We start from the raw sequence: 19,658 nt of genomic DNA, 5'->3' as shown, positions 1-19,658 counted from the left end.
ATGGCCCAGACGCCGGGTTCTTTCCATAGACCCGGTGGAGAGAACTATTTTAACTACGGGCCTAACATTGCCACACATAACAGATTTGACGTACTCTCCGGCTTAAAATTGTGTGATTGACGAGAGGCTAGTGAGGGAACAAGAGAAGAGTCTCTCACAGGCCTGGTTTCCCCGGCAACTGATCACCTCATTTTGACTCCGCTCACCAACCATTGTAACCCCGTAACTATTTTTAACGCTGAAGGGGAAACGGTTAAGATGTAAAGCTGGAACGTTGCTGGCCTGCGTGCCAAGAGAGAGGACTGCAACTGGTTAAATTTTGTTAAGAAACATGATATTGTGGCTCTCCAAGAGACATGGAATAAGGACTGTGACTTTTGGATGGATGGTTTCACCTCGTATTTTGTCCCTGCACTAAGATCTTCAGCCCGGAGAGATAGAGGGGGACTTGTGCTATTGGTATCTGTGAATGTAAGGGGGAAAGTTAAAAGAGTAGACTGTGCCTCCAATAATTTTCTTATTTTGGAAGTAAACCTCACTAATAACACTAAATCATAGTGAACTGCTATAATTTGCATGCAAGGGGATTTCCCAAATGTACATCTGGTATGGTTGACTGAATTTTTAAAAGATTATAACGCAAAGCAAACCACTTTCTGCCAATATATTTTGTTGGGTGATTTCAATGTGCATTTATGTAGCCAGAATTGCCTATTAATTGATAACGATGGGCCAGACTTCACATCCCCGCAACACGTGGGGAACGAGCATTCCAACAAGGCTGAATGTCGGGAGAACCTTTTGTCTAATAACGATTTGTTTGAAGCAGGGTTTATTGACAAAAGTACTCGTGTTGCCACTTATATAGGCAGGGATTGTGAAACAATAATTGACTACATATTTCTTTCTTCAGGACTTTTAAAATATGTCATCTCCTATAATGCTATACCGTCTTCCTTTAGTGACCACAATCCAGTGGTAATTGAGTTGATAAATGGTTTTTCTCTTTTAAACATATTCGTTCCGACACTGGCTGTAGTGGAAGTTAAAGCCAAAGACCAGGGGAGGAGGGTAAAGTGGAGTAAGGTGGTGTCTGAGGACTTCTTTAATACTATTATCGTTAAGGCTGCTTACGATTTAAACATCTGTGGAGACCCCCTTTCAAACGGGGTGGAGGTAATAACCTCTTATGAAGCTATCTGCTCCCAAGTAGCCAAAGAACTCATGTCCAAAAGTCGACCTACTAAAAATAAACCGGTAAAGGGCTGGTTTGACCATAAATGCACCAAATACCATAATCTCCTCAAAAAAGCCCTTCGGGAGCAACCAAGGAACAAACCTTTGGTTGCTCAGCATCTGGAAAGGAAAAAGGAAATTAAACATGAAGCGTGGGAGAAGCTTATGGACAAAGCAACCCTAAAAGACTGCAAAATTCTGGTCCATTATTAATACGCCCCTGTTTTCTAATACACAAAATAATGTCTTTGAAGTAAATATAGCAGAGGAGGACTGGTAGAGTCACTTTGAACAAATTTATGGAAGTCATCCCAAGTTAGAAACCTTTGTGGCCCCAGCCTCAGAACCTCCTGTCATGCCAGTCAGATTTTATCTAGCGGAAGTTGTTAAAGCAATTGAAGGGTTAGCAGGACTAAAGGCACCAGGCCCTGATGGGGTTCCCTCAGATATGTACAAGGCAAACCCGTTGTACTGGGCAAATATCTTGACTAATGTCTTTAATACCTCGGCCTGTGTAGGATTCCCTAAATCTTGGTCTCGATCGACAATAATCCCAGTGTTCAAGAAGGGTCAAAGGGGAGACCCCAGATGCTATAGGCCTATATCCTTGTTGGACTCCTCCATAAATATCTTGGGGAAGGTTATTCTAGCAAGGATAACAGGGTGGGCTACTGACAATAACATACTGTCAGATGCCCAGTACGGCTTTAGAGCGGGGAGGAGCACGGAGGACCAATGTCTGAACCTACACCTAATAATAGCTAAATATACAAAGGCGGCTAGGGGCTCTATTTTCATGGGTTTCATGGATCTATTCATGGCCTTTGACCTTGTCAATAGGTCGAAGCTGAGGACAATGCTCCTGGAGCTGGGCCTGGATCGGCCTCTTGTATATTTTCTGGCCAAGCTGCACAAAGACCTAAATGCCTCAATTAGGATGACGAACGAGGGGAAATGCACGTCAAGTTTTAAGTCCGGTAGAGGGGTGCGACAGGGATGCATCTTGGCCCCCATGCTGTTCACGCTGTATATCAACTCGTTGGAGGTAAACCTGTCATCAGTGACTCCTGACATCCCTCGCATGGGAGGTACACCGGTTTCGGTGCTCCTATATGCGGATGACACTGTTTTATTAGCAAGGACCCCTCTGGGCCTGCAAAGATTGCTGGACTCATTTGGGGACTTTATGAAAAGCCTGGATCCGGTGGTAAATTATGGCAAATCTCATGTCATGTCACTGGGTGCTTCAAAGAACAAAGTGAAGTCCTTTTACTGTGGGGGAGAAGTAATCACCAGAGTGAAGGCATTTACCTATCTGGGAGTAGTTTTTGATGATAGGGGCTCATGGTCCCCACAGTTCTCAATAAAGGTAAATGCAGTGAGAAGTTCTTCAGCCGCAGTGTTAGGTTTTGCCAAAAGGTTGGGGGGGGGAAGCCTATGAGGCGATTTTGGCAATCTACAAAGCCAAGACCAAATCTATTGCAAGGTATGGGGCATAAATATGGGGATTTACAAAACCGGACCTCATCCAAACAGAGGAAAACAAATTTCTACGGTCCCTTCTGGGCCTTCCGCAATCTACAGCTACCCACTCTGTCCATCTTGAACTGGGGATAGGTTACATAGCAGACATAATTAAAATAGCCCCCATACTGCTATGGATTAAAATCTGGCTGAATCCTAACCTGTCCCTAAACCATAAGATCCTAAAGGACTGTATCAACCTTGACAACAGGAAATAAATCCAGTGGTTGTCCTATATGAAAATGTAAGCCATGTATATGGGGCGACCTAAGATCTTTTCTAATCCAGAATCCTTATGCAAGGCTGACCTAGAGTGGGTAAAAATCAACTTTTTCACGTTAAGGGAGGCAGAGCGGGAGCTGTAGAATTAGTTAAAGTATCGGTTAGGGGCCATGTTTTGGTTACCTTGTCTTTAGCGATGTCACCTTATTTGTCTATAGTGACAAATTCTTTTCATATATGGCTACTGACAAGATTCCGGTTTAACCAAATACATTTTGTACTCTGGGATTTGGAGGGCTGGAGTAGACCTGAAGATGCCGCCCCGTGTAAATGTGACGATTTTTCCCCCCAAGACACCTTGGACATTATGTTTTTTTGCCCTTTGTACCATGATGCCAGGAAAAGGTTTATCCTCCCTCTACTAAAGAAAATGAATTTTATCCAGTGTAAACCTGCTTTATTATTTTTACAACTGTTGGAATCTCCAGTAACTATGTTTTGTGTCGCCAGCTTTCTCGCCGCGTCTGTAAGAAATAAGAGGGATATTCAGAAAGCCGCACTAGAAATCCAACCTTTTTAATATAATGACATTTTAGCGGAATCAATTGCTCTAAATTTAGAAATGTCTGTTAACGTTGTTTTAATGAATTTGTACTGTATCTTTATCGTGTATATCGCATTTTTAACCAATTTTTTATGTTTTTTTGTACATGTATAGCATACTTTTATGATTTTAAGTAATCGAATAAAGTGGTTTGACTTGACTTACTTCCTGAGAACATTCCGCTCGAAGCCAACCATCTTGTTTTTAGGAAACAACTGAAGTCTCTCCTGTTTCGCTGAGTTGTGGTGCTTGAGTCTCAAAGCGCTAGGATGCCTTCGGGTAGCCATGCGCTATACCAAGTGTGTAATCATTCATTCAATTAATTTTTATTAATTGATTAATTTATAATTCTGATAATTGTATTTTTTATTATTAGGAGCAGGTTGTGGGTTTAATCGGGAATAGGGTGGGACCTAATTTAATTATAGTAAATTAAATATTACATTTTATATTGATAATTAATTAATTGATAATTAATTATTAATTGGTAATTAATGTTTATTAATTGGTAATACATTTTTATAACTTGGTAAATCATTTGTATCAATTGATTAGTTGATAATTATGTTAATTTTATTTTTTATTATTAGGAGTGTGTTGTTGGTTTATAGGGGAATTGGTTGGGAAGTAATGTATTTGTAATAAAGTGAATATTTATTTTTATTTATATATATTGATAATCAATTATTAATTAATTATTTATTGGTAATTAATGTAATAATTGGTAATAATTGATTTAGTTGGTAATTCATTGTTATTAATTGCTCATTATTTTTAAATAATGTTTAATTGGAATTGATAATTAATTTAATGTTATTTTAATATTAAATACTTTCTTTCCCTAGTGTTGCACTATATAGAGTGGGAATAGTAGTCAAGTCAAGTCAATAATTCTTTATTCAGTACTTAGAAAATACCATAAAACTGCATTTAAAACAGTTAAAATCAATAACATATAGTTTGCAACACATGATTGGAGACAATTAAACAAGCAATTCAGTCAGTACCGCCCTCCTTAGCCTTACGGCAACCTTGATAAAATTCATAATGCAACACAGTTTATGAGGATCATTAGCCCTTTGCAAGAATAACAGGGCAACCTTGGCATGTTTAAACTTGGCCTGTTTTAAAATTCCTATTAAAAAACTATGCCTAGGTAAAGCGTTAAATGGACATAATAGTACAAAATGAAGGGTGTCCTGCGGAGACCTATTGTCGCAGCCGCAGGCACCCTTCTGCTCAACTGTTGAGGTAAAAACTGGTGGATCAGCCAGTAGGTGGTGTAAAAAGTTGAGCCTAAAAAGAGTAATTAAAAATCTGTCCTAGTTACCCCTTTCGCCTTATTGTACTGTACTGTTCTTTTGTAATAATGTATGTCTTTAAGTCTGTACTATTTGTATTTTATTTGATACTGAAAAACCCAATAAAAATCTATTTGAATAAAAAATCTGTCCTGGGAGTTATACATAAGAGCAAGATATTGTTCCATTCCTTCCACTGTTCGCCATTCTATGTGCGCAGACTGAGTTTTTACTTTCCTCCGAGGCCTCTCTACGTGAGGCTACATCGTCCAAGAATTTTACCTTAACTCTCAGTATATCTTGGGGGATGATTTCCATTGGGTTGATAAAAAGATCCTTACAACCTATTTCCTCAAGTGTGGACTTGACATATGTTATCCAGGGAATGCTCATTCCATTATCCCTGTACAGTCTCTAATAATCTGTCTGCTCAGGTCTGCGTCAGTATTTGACGAGATCTTTATCCAGGCCATTAAAGGTCTGACCTTCATCAGGTCCTCGATGTATACCTTTCCTAGTTCTTCGTGGATAATATAGGTGGGAATACTTTGTGGAGTTTTGAGGACCTTTCTCAGGTATTTGTTCTCCTCTGTCTGTAATTTCTGAGTGTTGACAAAGCCCCAAACTTCGGTCCCATATATCGTTTTTGAGAAACAGATTGAGATGTACACATTCATAACTTGTTCTGGCGACCATCGGCCCATCCTGCGTCCGTAATTCATGATCCCCGGTCAAGGCCATTAGTTTGAAACACCGCTCTTCAATTAAAAGTTAAAAATTTAAAAGCCAATCAAATAACAAGCCATGGTAAAGGAAGGTCTGTACTTGCCCTAATTTAGGAGTGGGAATAGTAATTTTTACCTCATCGCTATCCAACATTTTCCCTACTGGTGCACTCTCTGGAGTGAGAAGAGTAATTTTGACCTCTATGCTATTCAACGCTTTCCCTACTGTTGCACTCTCTGGAGTGAGAAGAGTAATTTTGACCTCTATGCTATTCAACGCTTTCCGTACTGTTGCACTCTCTGGAGTGGGAATAGAAATATTTACCCTTCCGCTATCCAACGCTTTCCCTACTGTTGCACTCTCTGGAGTGGGAATAGTAATTTTTACCCCTAAGCTATCCAATGTTTTCACTACTGTTGCACTCATTATTAATTACCATATATTTTTTATTTTAATTAATGTAATTATTATATTTGATTTATTTTTACATTTGTATAATATGTTTATTTATATATGTATGTCAATATATTTTTATTAATGTTCTAAATAGTTTATAATTAGGAATAATACTTATTTTAAAATAATATTAAATACATTTATATTCAAAAATTATTTTTACATTTCATTTATTATTTTTACATATTAGACTGTTTTACATTATTTTAAATATGTTTTATTTAATTATGTTCATTAGTTAATTACATTTCTAGTATTTTTAATATATTTTAAAAATTCGATATTTTAGTTAACTATATTTTACCATGCTATATTTTGGAATCAATATTTTAGTACTTACCTGTTTGTATATAGGCATTCTATATTCTGTCCCTCTATATTTTGCCGTCAATTTTTTGATAATTCGATATTTTGTCCCTCAATATTTCAATACTGATCCCTCTACAAGATCTACCTTTTCACTTTATGTCCCATTCGTTGGTGGACTCTAATGTTTTAGTTTGACACTATGATTTATTACAATCATGTATATTTGCAGCCTGCCTTGAGAAAGCCCAAGGGATCGAGCAGCCATTGGGTGTAAAATCTATCTGCTGCTACTGAATTAGCACTGAAAAGGTAAAAGAATTGTTAGCACAATATATGTTGGAAAGAGTTCGGCATTTTAAATTACAATTAATATTATGGATACCTGAACAAGAACCATAAAGGCTTCTCTTTTTTTCGTTAGACACACTAAAAATCCCTTCAGCAATGCCAGACCTTTTGCCCTTGCCAATGTTTGTTTGATATGTATTGTTCTTTAATATATGTTTCAAAGGATGGCTATCCGACAAAAGCAATTATGATTACTTTTGAGCTTATGATCTGTAGTCCATCATTTGATAGTGGCCGTTGTGTTTTCCACCAGTTTACCTTTCTTTTCTCACCTTGATTACATGCTGGCCCACCAAAATCTTGGAAACAAACGCAGTCGCGAATCGGACAATCGCCACGACGGCAGGTTTGCCAGGAGCAGGATTGAACCTCTGTAGTGAAGGAGGAAAACCATAGACAGGAATCATAAGGAAATGTGCATAACAATAACTATAAGCAATAAATGTGATTTTGTTTTTAAACTTACTTATTATAGCACTTGGTTACCAAAAATGTAGAACACACAGATAATTTCATGTTGTTATCAAATGGCAATTTCACATCATTTCATGTTGTTATCAAATGACAATTTCACATTAGGGATGTTACAACAATATTGCAAGGACCTAGTGGCTCATGTGTTGGTTCCGAACTATTCTGTTGTCATGGTTCAGGAATGTTATAATTCAATTGATACAGAGCTGTTGCTTGGATCGGATGTGGTACTGGATGGGTTTCATCTTCTTCTTGGAAATTATCTTCCACTTCATACCTGCCTTCCTCTTAATTCCTTTTTGGAGGATTTCACAATATGTCTTCTTAACTAGCTTGAACATGGGAAGAAACATGCATCATGACTGAGTGGGAAAGGGTGCAGGTGAGTATATATATTCTTGCATCTAGTAGATCACAGCAACATGATTACTTATAACATAACCTCAAACAACCCTTCACTAGTTGTAGGTTATTGACCCCATTCTCACCCTGTTTCACATTTCACTTTGTCAGCAACAATGGGACTGGAGTATATTTCAGGATTGCCACAGTAACATCAAGCACACAGACTAACAAAGCTGTCAAAGGGGAAGGGTCACAAGTTATGCCATGACTCCTTGACAGCTCAATAATGGGAATCTAGAGGTTTGTGTATAGTGGACAAGGGAAGAGGAAAGAAAATATATCTCAGGTCTGGTATTAAGTAAGGATAGAAAAAGAGAGAGAATGGAGTTGGTCACATATATTCTGCGAGTTGCAGTGGTTATCTGAGAGTTCACCACAACAAGTTACAAATAGTGTTTTACCATGAGCTGCTGCGGCTCCATTCTCTCAGTTCTTCCATCATTATTGAGATGCTCGTTCTAAGTTGCTGGACCAATGGTATTAACTGAAGTTAAATACTTTCAAATAATAAAATCTTGCTCTGATAATCAGAGTTTTTATAAACTTGGGTGGCAAAATAAAACTTATTCTCACTGAGTGGTGTGGCCTGATCTCCAGGAGGCTGTGGTGCCACTTCTCAACTTGCCCTTTTACTGTTTCATATAATTTGTAGGTGCTGCCTGCACAGTGCTTGCGCTGTACTTGGAAAATCAATTGTTTTGGTATATCTTAAAAGGGACTAAAATTCTGCCTTTATTTTTTATTGGTCTGTATGCTTGTCAGTTTACTTTCCTCTGTTTTGATTGGTTGTAGGCTATTCTTGCCTCTGTGTCTCTCATATCAGTTTCCTGTGGCCTAACTACTCATTCCCGTCTGTGTTGGTGGTTTGAATTTTTTGCAATTGGTTAATCCTGCATAATTTTTATTGTTTACATTTTGTTATCCTTCCCCCAAAACACCTAATATTGCTATATTGTACTAATAACAGGCAGTCACAATTGCAGTTAAAAAGGGGCTTGATTTAAATGGTGCAGGAGATGCAGTCACACTGGAACCAAAACGTCTAGGGAGCCAACTAACTCATATTATTGCTAAATTTTACTTCTAAACAGACAGTCACAAGTGCAGTTATCTAGCAGACATTGGGGTTGCACCAAAGGTGCAGTGACACCCGGACCAATAGCTCTATGAACACCACTAAACAGCTTGTATTACAGTATTACTATACATTGCTACTTAACAGGTAGTCACAAGTGCAGTTCCCTTCGAGGCAATAGGGTCATGACTGAAATGGTGCAGGAGATGCACTGGCACCGGCCCACACTTTGTCAGAAATCTTCTAAGCAGCTGGTATTGCTATAGTTTACAACTTAACAGACAGTCACAAGTGCAGTTACCTTGCAGGCAATAGGGTCATGATTGCAATGGTGCAGCAGGTGCAATGGGATCGGGACCAAAATTTGTCTTAACTCGTCTAAATACCAAATATTGTTCTATTTTACTTCTAACTGGGCAGTCACAAATACAGTTACCCTGCAGTTAAAAGTAGGATGATTTGAAGGGTGTGGCTGGTGCAGTGAGTTTGTGGTCAAAAGCTCTGGCCACTCCACTAAACACAGATTATTGCAAAAAGTTAAGAACTAAACAGAAGTGCTGTTACCTACCAGTCACTAGGGTCATATTACAACGGAGCAGCAGGTGCAGTGACACTGGGACCAAAAGCTCCAAGCACACCAATAACCATCTAATATTGCTATATTTTACTACTAAATAGTAACCCTGGGCAGAGCATGCAGTTTTTACTAATTCGCACTTCACAAATTGCACGTAGTACAGTACCAAAACTGTGCTTAATCACGTAGCTTAGCAGCTAAATCAGCAACATCCTCAGATGCTTTGAAAATGCAATTTTACATGTTTAAAAGCATAAAACCAATTCACAAAAGTGAACTTCTACAATGAAAACATTAGGCAATGAGAGAGCTGATGATTTTGGGGTCCCCCCTAACCTAGGGGGAGGACCAAGCAGATGTTGAAGTTCAGTGGTGGTTCCATCCTCTTAGAACCACCTAAAGCACAGTTATGGGCAAAAAAACAATCCCAACCAAATGCCCCTCAAAGCATTATGGGATGAGATTAGCAGTGGGCGGTGAATATTATAGTATCCAATATCAAAATAATTCTACAAAGAGCTGCAGTTCACCTAGTCGGTACTAGATTTCTCTCACAAGTCACATGCAAAGCATTGAAATTCTTCTTACATCAAGCTGCAGTTCCACTAGTCGTTACTAGATGTCCCTCACGAGTCAAAGCAAAACCATTGACACCCTTTCATCAAGCATTTGCATTTGACTCGCTCAATAAGATGTGCTTTTTTGTTTTCAAGGCATCTGTTTGGTACTCCCCGTAGGTTAGAGAGGATCCAAAAATCATCACCTCTCTCACTGCTTGCAAACTTTGCGGTTTCACTTTTGTGAAAGTACTATATGCACTTTAGCATATAAAGATAGAGATACCTATTTTATGGTAACTACAACTGTGCAGGATGCCATTTGTAATTATTTTTTTTAAAAATTCATAGTGCAGACAAGTACACAGTGTCATCAGCTACACTACGCAGACTATGTGCACTACGTAAAGTTCAAAGTATACTACGTGAAGCTGCGTGTGATGCTTCTACGCAAACTACGCCAAGGCCTAAATAGCCTGTCCCAAGAGCAGTTACCTTGCAAGCAATAAGGTCAAGATTGCAATGGTGCAACAGGTGCAGTGGCACTTGGGCCAAAGGTTTACATAACTCCTGTAAACACCAAATCATGCTATATTTGATTACTTAACAGGCAGTCATAAGTGCAGTTATCTAGCAGGCACTAAGGTCATGATTACAAAGGTGCAGTGGCAATGGGACCAAAAGCTCTAGGCACCCTTTAAGGGCTGATTATTGCTATAGTATAAACAGCAGTCACAATTGCAGTTACTTTGCAATTAAAAAGGGCTTGCTTTAAATGGTGAAGCAGGTGTAGTGGCACCATGGTCAAAAGCTCTATGGACTCCACTAAACACATATTATTGCAAAGGTTTACTGCTAAACTGAAAGTCATTATCTCACAGGCACTAGGGTCATGATTTGCATGGTGCGACAGGTGCACTGGCTTGGGCCCAAAAGTTGTGGTACTTTTTTTTTTACCTTCTGGCTGCACAGCGTTTACTGTTTACCAATACTTATCCCTTGGCTGCACTCATTTAGTATTAAATGTTTTTTTATTGAACAAAAGGCTCTCAGAAAATGCAAAAGACAAGCAGCATACACAACGTAAGCAATTGGACCCAGATGCAGGGTGGTAACATCGAATCGAAGTGTCCCAAAGGGTGTATACACCCAGCCAGACCCCTGAACAATGCGCAGCAATATCTGCTCCAGAGCCAAAAGCAAAAGAGCATATAAGGGAACAACCCCCTCTCCCACCCCCTGGAAGCCTAACTACCCCGTGCCCTACCCACCCTCCTCCCCCGTTCTAGGTCCATCGCTCCATTCCCAGGACTCACCCATTCTCCTGATAACAAATCAGACATCAGGCGATGACAGTCGCAACAGCCGTAAGTACCGGGGGCATGTCACTTCTCTGAATTCGGTGGCCAACAGAGATAAGATTGGTTTCCATAGCTCCGCATATCTGGCCCCTTCACCTGCTTGAACCAAGGAAAGTTTCTCCATCCCCAAAACTGACCAAAGGCGGCCTAGCCATCCCAGAAAAGATGGGACTTGCGATGTGCGCCAAAGGGTTAAAATGTTTTGGATGGCGGAGCTTAGTGCAATTGCGATCAGGCGGCCTCTTCGCGCTCTCAAAGGGAAAGTGATAGCATTGGTGAGCCCCGAAGAATTTATGCCGGGAATCTCGAAGTTCTGTTTCGAAGTGGGTATCAATCTCATCAAGGACCAACTTCCAGTACCCCTGTATGTGTGTGCAGTCCCACAGAAGGTGAGTCAGTGTGCCTATCGCGCAGCTGCCCCGCCAGCAGGATGCGGTCCATCTCGTGTAGCCGTTCTGGCGGGTAGTACCAGTAGGACACCACTTTAGTAAAAGTATCCGTCAGTCCCATGTGGTAGGCAGAGTGACGAGCTCGATAATAAATATCTTCCCATTCCTTATTGCTCAGAGCCCTCCCCAGTTCCCTCTCCCAGCGTGCCATCCCCGCGTTATATACCCGGGAGTATCTTTCTAAGAGCATGCAGTAAAGGTCCGAAATGAGCTGTCTGTCCGTCGTCCGCGTAATGAGCCAATATTCGTACCGGCTAAGCTTCCGGTCGGCCTTCTCCCGAACCTGGGGACTAAGCGCCCAATGACGCACCTGAAGATATCGCAGGAGCTCTGACTCTGGTAGGCCCTGCACCTGACGTAAGCGCTCAAAAGATGACACGCCCTCAGCAGAGTACATGTAGAATAAGCACCGACAACCTGCCGGACACCACCGAGCAAATGCCCCTAAATCCCTGCCGGGCCCGAAGTCTGGATTTTCCAGCAGAGGCGTCATGGGCAACGGGAAGGTCGTCAACTCGTGCCTGACGCTAGTCTGGTCCCATACCTCCAGAGGCACTCTAGTGATGTAAGACACATAAAGGTTAGGGGGGCGATGTCGACTGCGCAGGAAGGGGACTTCCTGTAACGGTCGTCTCGCCACCGCCTGATCCTGAAAAAGCCAATGCCGCTCCGATTCCCACCTACTCCACTCTACCATGGTCCGTACTGTGTCGCTTGATAATACAGTAGCAAATCAGGCAGCCCCAAACCCCCCTTCTCAGGAGGGAGCATCGTCAGCCTTAGCTTCATTCCGGGGCGCCTCCCATTCCAAATAAACTGTGCGAGTTCCGACTGGGTTTGGTGGATCCAACACTCTGGGGGGCGAAGCGGTATGGCTCGGAAAATATACAAGGCCTGTGGCAGGATTGTCATCTTCACTGCCGCCAGCGCCCCAACTCAGTGCGAATGGTGTGGCGGAGGTTGGCATAGTTAATACGCACCGTACCCTGTAAAGTCGCTGCCAGTTGAATCCCCAAATAGGGGACCGCCTTCGTCGCCCATCTAAAGGGGAAACCCGCTTCTAGAGAGGAGCGTGTTTGATGGTCCAGGGAGAGGTCCAGAGCTAGACATTTTGTCATATTGACCTTGAAGCCGGAGGCTTCTGCAAACGCGTTTAAAATCTAGACACTGGCCGGCAATGATTCCCTCGGTGTAGCCAAAGAGAGGAGTACATCATCAGCATACAAACTGATCTTGTGTGTGTATGCACCCATTTTGATCCCCTTGACTCTAATGTCCTCCTGAAAGGCCTGCGCTAGCGGTTCCATGTATAACGCAAAAAAAGGGGGGGGGGGGGCATCCCTGCCCCGTCCCGCGCTCTATGGGGAAACGGGACGACGAGCATCCATTAACCCACATAGTGGCTGTGAGGAAGGTGTAACAATTCATTACCCAAGTGCGGAACTTGGGGCCCAGACCTGCTCGTAGTAGCACCTGTTCCAAATACGGCCAATGGACCCGATCGAACACCATCTCGGCGTCGATCGCCAGCATCATGAATTCGCCGGGCAGTCTCGTGGCCCGTTCGATCAGGTGGAGCGCCCGTTTGGTATTGTCGGCTCTCTGCCGATCAGGAATAAATCCTGTCTGGTCCGGGTCGACAACCCCTGCATAAGCGACGCTAGCCGTGCCGCCAAAATGCTGGTATAGAGCTTGAGTTCCTCATTTAGGAGGAATATGGGCCTATACGTCCCGCAATTTGTGCGGTCCTTCCCAGGCTTGGGGATAACCGAGATTGTGGCGTCCATCAGGTCTCTCGGAATGGTACCGGCGTCCGAGAACGAGTTAAAGAGAGCAGTTAGTAGCGGCGGCAATTGGGGGCAAAAAGTTTTATAAAAGATCGCTGTGTACCCGTCCGGGCCCGATGCTTTCACCAGTTTGCGTCTAGCTATCGCCGATATCACCTCCTCTGGGCGAATCGCCCTCTCGAGGAGTTCCGCCTGGTCTGTCGACAGGGTTGGCAACGTGACCGATTGCAAGAAAGCTGCACTGTCCGCCGGATCCAAGCGGGCTCCAGCATATAAAGAGGAGTAAAAATCGCTAAAGGCATCCGCGATCTCCCTGTCTCCAGTCACCCATCGTCCCTCCTGCGTACTGATCTCCTGCACCATGCATCGTTGTTGCCGCTCCCGTAGCGCACTCCCCAGCAGGCACCCGCAGCGGTCCCCACCTGTGCAATACATCTGACGCACTCTCAGGGGCGCATATTCGGCTCGAGCTTGATCGAGAGCCGCCAATTGCTGACGCGCTCGGTGCGCCGGTGTGTGGTGCAACGCTTCAAGTTTGCGTGTTCTTGCTGTCAATTCCTCTCATTTACGCGCCAGTTCCACATGCTCCGCCGCAGACAGCGCTATGAACTCGCCCCATAAAACTGCCTTGAGCGCCGCCCAACTCATGGCCAATGAGGTGTCAGTGGGCTGGTTGTGCACTAGGTACTCTGTTATGGCCCCCCTGATATTGTCTACCACCTCCCTCTTGTGGAGTAGTGTGTCCCGCAATCGGGATCAGAGAGTGCCATTGCCCCTATGTCGATCTGGGACGCCAGCGCTGTGAGTGAGGTGGACGTCAATAAATAATCTAGTCGTGCATTTGTTTTGTGAGTATTAGAATAGTACGTGTAATCCCTGTTCCCTGGGTGCCAGGTCCGCCACAAGTCAGTCAACCTCTCCTCCCTCAACCTACCAGCCACACTAGTCCCTGGTAACGTAGAGGCTGTTTTCGACAAGCTGCTTGCATTATCCGCTCATTTAATGGAAAGTCAGGCAAAAATGCTAATATATCCGGGGGAGGAGCGGGCGCTTTGCGTGTTAAGCCCACTCGATGAGCTCTATCAATTCCTCACTTTCCCCCAGAATGTCTCTGAAGAGGCCCTGTAAGAACAAAGTGATATCAGTCCCTTCCTCCTTGGATGGCACCCCACCGACACGTATGTTGTTCCTCCGGGAACGATTTTCAAGGTCCTCCGCATCTGCCTGTAACTCCAGTTGCTGCTCCTGCAGGCGTAATACATCATCCTGCTTCAACATTCTTCGCATGCTCAAAAAAACTTTTCGCTGGATCCCCACCGAAACTAGAAAAACGGTCACTCACGCACTGGTCACGAGTCGCCTGGACTACGGAAACACCCTGTACACCGGGTCCACCGCAAAACTCCAGAAAAAACTCCAACGCATCCAGAACGCCTCAGCCAGGCTCATACTTGATATCCCACGTAAAGAACACATCTCTGGTCACCTGAAAAACCTCCACTGGCTCCCCGTAAATAAGAGAATTACCTTCCGCCTCTTAACCCACGCACACAAAGCACTTTACGAACTTGGACCAGAATGCCTCAACACACAACTGTCCTTCTACACCCCCTCCCATCAACTACGATCCTCCAACCAAGCCCTGGCCACTGTTCCTCGCATCAACAAAGCCACCATGGGAGGTAGATCCTTCTCCTACCTGGCAGCCAAAACCTGGAACTCTCTTCCCACTCACCTTCGGCTTACTCAGAACCACCTAGCATTCAGAAAGCAACTTAAAACTTGGATATTCGACAAGTAATTTTCCCCCTTCCTCAAGCGCCTTGAGACCCTATGGGTACTCTCTTTGCGCTTTCCTATCAGAAAGGGAGTGAGACAGGGATGCGTTTTAGCCCCCACACAATTTTGTCTCTATATTAACGGGCTCATTGCTTTTTTAAACAATATAAAATACACTGATGCCCCAAAGCTTGCCACAGGGAAGATATCAGCATTGATGTTTGCGGACAATACCTTGCTATTGTCCAAGTCATCCCTAGGCATTCAACGCATATTGGATGGGTTTGCACATTTTTGTAACATGAGAAACTTGAAGATTAATATATCTAAGACCAAATTCAAGGTCTTTAACCCTCCCAAGAGCAGGTGTCCAAACCCCTCTCTCAATAGCACCCTCTTGTAAAGCTAGAAAATAACTTCATGAGACAGCTCATAGGTCTACCAAGCAGTACCCCCCTAGTTCCCCTCCGCATGGACTTGGGTATGAGGCCAATTGATCAAGAGATTGCGCTCAGGCCCTTGACATTTTGGCGGAGGTTATGGGCAACTCCTGAGCTGACCCCTTAGAAAGATGAGCTAAAGGAGCTCCTTCCCATACTTAATACCAGTAAAATACCTTGGCTGACTCACATCAGGAATCTCTCGACCAGGCATGGGAGGACAGAGCTGTTGTCATCTCCGGAGTTATCTTGTTCTACGATAACCAGGGCGGATCTTGTAAAACATTTCAGGCAATCCAACCTGCTGTCTCTACAGGAGAGCGCTAAAAAGGGCAGGCTGGCGATGGAGTTCCTACATATAAAAGAGGTGTACATGAAGGAACCCTTTCTGTATGTAATCTAGCCACCAATGGCCAAGAAAGTGAACCTGCAATTTAGATTGGGGAACCTACTTTTGGCAGTGCATACCAGTTTATAGGCTCTTGAGAATTTGAGAATGTGTCCCACTTGTAAATTTACGGCTGAAACTCAAATGCATGTGGTGTTCTTCTGCCCGGCTTATGTGTTACCTCGCAAACAATGGTTAATCCAACTACGCAAAAACCTTGGGTTCACCCTTTGTGCAGAGGCTTTTAGAGTTTTAACATATGATACTGACCCTCCAATTGTATTTGCGTTATCGCGTTTTTTAAATGCCATGCGGCACACCAGGAGAGGACTTTTGAAGCAATTATAGGGGAGGATTAATTGGAGGAACCCCTTTTTAATTTTTAATTTTTAATTTTTACAAATCATCTCCTCTTTCATCATATCGATTGATGGTTACCGAACTAAGATCCGGTATGAAGTAATACTACTGATGCCAACAGAGCTCAAGGCATACAATACCTCAGTGATCTTCTCTTTGGGGAGTTACAATATTAATTTTCTTCTGTCCTGATGATGGTCTTAAAGAGTTGCCCATAAAGACCGAAACGTCGACTTTCAGCTTTATCCAAAGGAGAATTTATACATCTGTATTTTGGATAGGCGGTTTACAGGCTTTACAGAGATTTTGATTTGTCTTCAGACACTTGTCCTGTATTCCTGTTTTTGTACATATATTTTTCTGTATTGTATTTTTCCCTTTATGATTCAATTTTGATAAAATCTACTATTTTGCCTATACACATGTCTATTGGTTATTGTTTCAATGTTAAGTATTGTCATGTTTATTCAGTCTTAAGTATATGTGTGTTTATTTGATTCATTGAAATTAATTTCACTCAGGACTATTAAGTTACCTGAATTCAATTTATTCACACAACTAACTTAATTCAATTTTTTTTAAAACAAACGCCTTTGGAGGCAAATTTACCCATCCTACTACGATTTACCCAAGCCCCCAAAGGTATATTGGGTCGCTCACTTTATTTACTATACAGGTTGTCATGAGGCACAGTGGAGCTGTGCTCATGACGAGCTGAGCTTGTCATAACTGCCACGAAATGCCCACGGAGGGATAATTCCCCTCCTGTGCGGGGGTTCGATGGGAGTGGGCGGGGTTGTGATGAGCTCAACTCATCATGAGCACAGCTCCACTGTGCAGCATGATGAGCTGGGCTCATCAGGAGCACTACGGTACCGGGTGCGGCCTCCCCTCCCCACTGCACCGTTGGGGAAAAAACCCTGCGTGGATGGGGTTAACTGCTGCATCCACCGGAACTGCTTCTGTGACCCCTGGCTTTAAATATGGCAACCTAGGGTCAAGAACACAGGGGTGGCAGCCCCATAGGGTGTTGAGGCCGTGCCTTCCTTATTTGCCTCCCCATTTGTAGTAGACTAACAGTAAATAATATACTATTTTTCACTCTTAGTGTAATTTAAAAAATGGAGCACCAACAGCTACAATGAGACATTCACTGGTAAATGAAGTCAGTAAAAAGAAAATTATTTTATTTGTACTTTATGGGCATGCATGCAGATGATAGTGGACAGGTGTGAGAAAGAGAGTGTGAAGGTATAAACGAGTATAGGCGAACGTGAGTGCGAGAGAGTGACAGAGGAATTATTGAGATTGTGTGTCAGTATAAGTGAGTAAGAGTGAGTGTAAATTAATCAACGAAAGTAAGAGTGACAAATTGTGAGTAAGAATAGGTATGAGGAAGTGTGACTGAGCGTGAGTGTGAGTGATATTGAACGTGAGTGGAAATGATTGACAGTGAGTGACACTGAGTAAGTGCAAATGGGAGGACGAATACGTGAGCGATAATAAATGAGAATCAGGCCACCATAAAAATGTTAAGATAACTCAGGTGAATAATGTTCTTCCTGGATCGAGATTGGAGTTTTGTCCAGTGGAAGGTTTGACTCATGTTAAGGTAGCGCCGGGACTTAATATGTCTGATGCAAAGGGCGTGTACCATGCAGATTACAAAGTGCATATAATGTAAATATGTCCATGGTTAGTGTTTTTGTCTGAGAGATCCTTTTGTTACCTGCAGTTTATAAGTTAAAATCCTAACATAGAACAGTGAACAATTAACTGTCATCAAAGAGCTGGATGAAAACTGCAAGGTATAGATTAGAGTATTATGATTTTTCATTATCATAATGTTGTAAAAACTGTTAATTTGGGTAGAAATTAATCCTTATTATTAAAGAGAACACCTAACCATGGTGTAACGTTTTAAATACTGAGTGTGTGCTTCTCCAGAGCAAGCACTCTTAAACTATCTTGCCTACCTACCAGTATGGATGACATTTGACTCCTACCTTTTGTAGTCTTATCTAACGTTAACTATACACTGGTTTACACATGTATAATTGATTGTCTCTGTGTAATGTGTGTGTGATGTAAAGTACTCTGACACCCTACAGTAGTATGATGGTGCTATAAAACTAAATAAATGCATCTGAGAGACAGTGGTTTTGGAGAATTGAGGGGCACTGCTAATGGGTGATAGTAAGGGAATCTATGGCAGAGGAGGTCATGGGGGGGGGTTACCAATCAACATTGTCGCAGTCGGTGTCACCGGCACTAAATCCGCCCCTGACTATATATACCAGCCTTCTGCATCAAGTAGCTTGCGAGCTACTGGTAGCTCTCCAGCTACCTATAATTAGCTCTCCTGTGTGCAGCCCAGCATACTAATTTAGAAGCTTTTGCTAGGTTCCTTAAATCTATGTTTACCAAAATTGAAAATGTGTGTTAATTCCGAACTCATAACTGATGTTTTGAGAAAAATTATAACTTTTTAAAAATATATTGAAAGGTGATATTTAAGTGACAACTAATTTAGCAGGAACACGTTGTGGCTCTGATGAGCGTTTGGAAATTTGAAAGAGATATTTACACCAACAAAGAAATAAAAGCAAGAAGTTTGACTTGGTAACATATGCAGATGTATTTTTGAGAGGGAATACACATTTCGCAAACGTGAAATGCATTATATGAAAAGAAGGCAATGAGCCTCTGCTTTAGAATGTCTAATCCATGGCCTTTCAGAGCATATTGCAAATGAATATATATTTCATGTTAGAACTGGCCAATTGAAATGGCTGTTAAAGGCTGAACCTATTTTTCAAATGATCAATTCAAAGTTTAAAATGTGTTCTATAAGGTTTCATTAAAAAACAGTTATTAAAACAAAGCCAGCAAGGTAGGCCCCTAATTTTGTTTGGCTTGTTAAAAAAAGGTTATGCAAGTAAGCCTTGTCTGTTGATATTTTTGGGATTCTCATTTATCGCCCATGTAAATATTCAACGGTACTTCCAGAGTATTTAATGGTCAGTCAGATATTGGTTATCTTTAGGTCTTGCTACAGATCTCTATAGCTTTTGTCAGAGCTCACATAATTTAATGTGCTGGCAATGAAATTTGATGTCAAACCTAGCCACACATTTTACACCAAACCTGCCCTCTTACTACATTTTCTATCTGAACTGAGTGCCTCTGCACCTACATTTGATGCTACAGTTTGTTGCAGAGATTCTGCACATACACAGAACTATGAGCAGGAAAACAGGACCTCAGTGAATAGGAGTGT

At 42.3% G+C, this 19,658-nt stretch overlaps 1 protein-coding gene across 5 annotated transcripts in view; it reads right to left on the bottom strand.

Moving 5' to 3' along the window:
• LOC147740927 (uncharacterized) overlaps positions 1 to 19,658 on the bottom strand; it is a 364,072-nt gene that overhangs the window by 255,027 nt on the left and 89,387 nt on the right. For all 5 annotated transcript variants that reach the window (XM_086936051.1, XM_086936065.1, XM_086936062.1 and 2 more), the window contains one exon: positions 6,999 to 7,097. In XM_086936051.1, coding sequence (XP_086792177.1) covers positions 6,999 to 7,097 — 99 coding nt within the window. The remainder of the gene's footprint in view (positions 1 to 6,998; positions 7,098 to 19,658) is intronic.

The sequence above is a fragment of the Lissotriton vulgaris genome, chromosome 1_1 (genome assembly GCF_964263255.1).
Source record: "Lissotriton vulgaris chromosome 1_1, aLisVul1.2, whole genome shotgun sequence".
Taxonomy (NCBI): Eukaryota; Metazoa; Chordata; class Amphibia; order Caudata; family Salamandridae; genus Lissotriton; species Lissotriton vulgaris.
The sequence above is the reverse complement of the archived record's forward strand: the minus strand, read 5'-3'. Positions and strand labels throughout refer to the sequence as shown.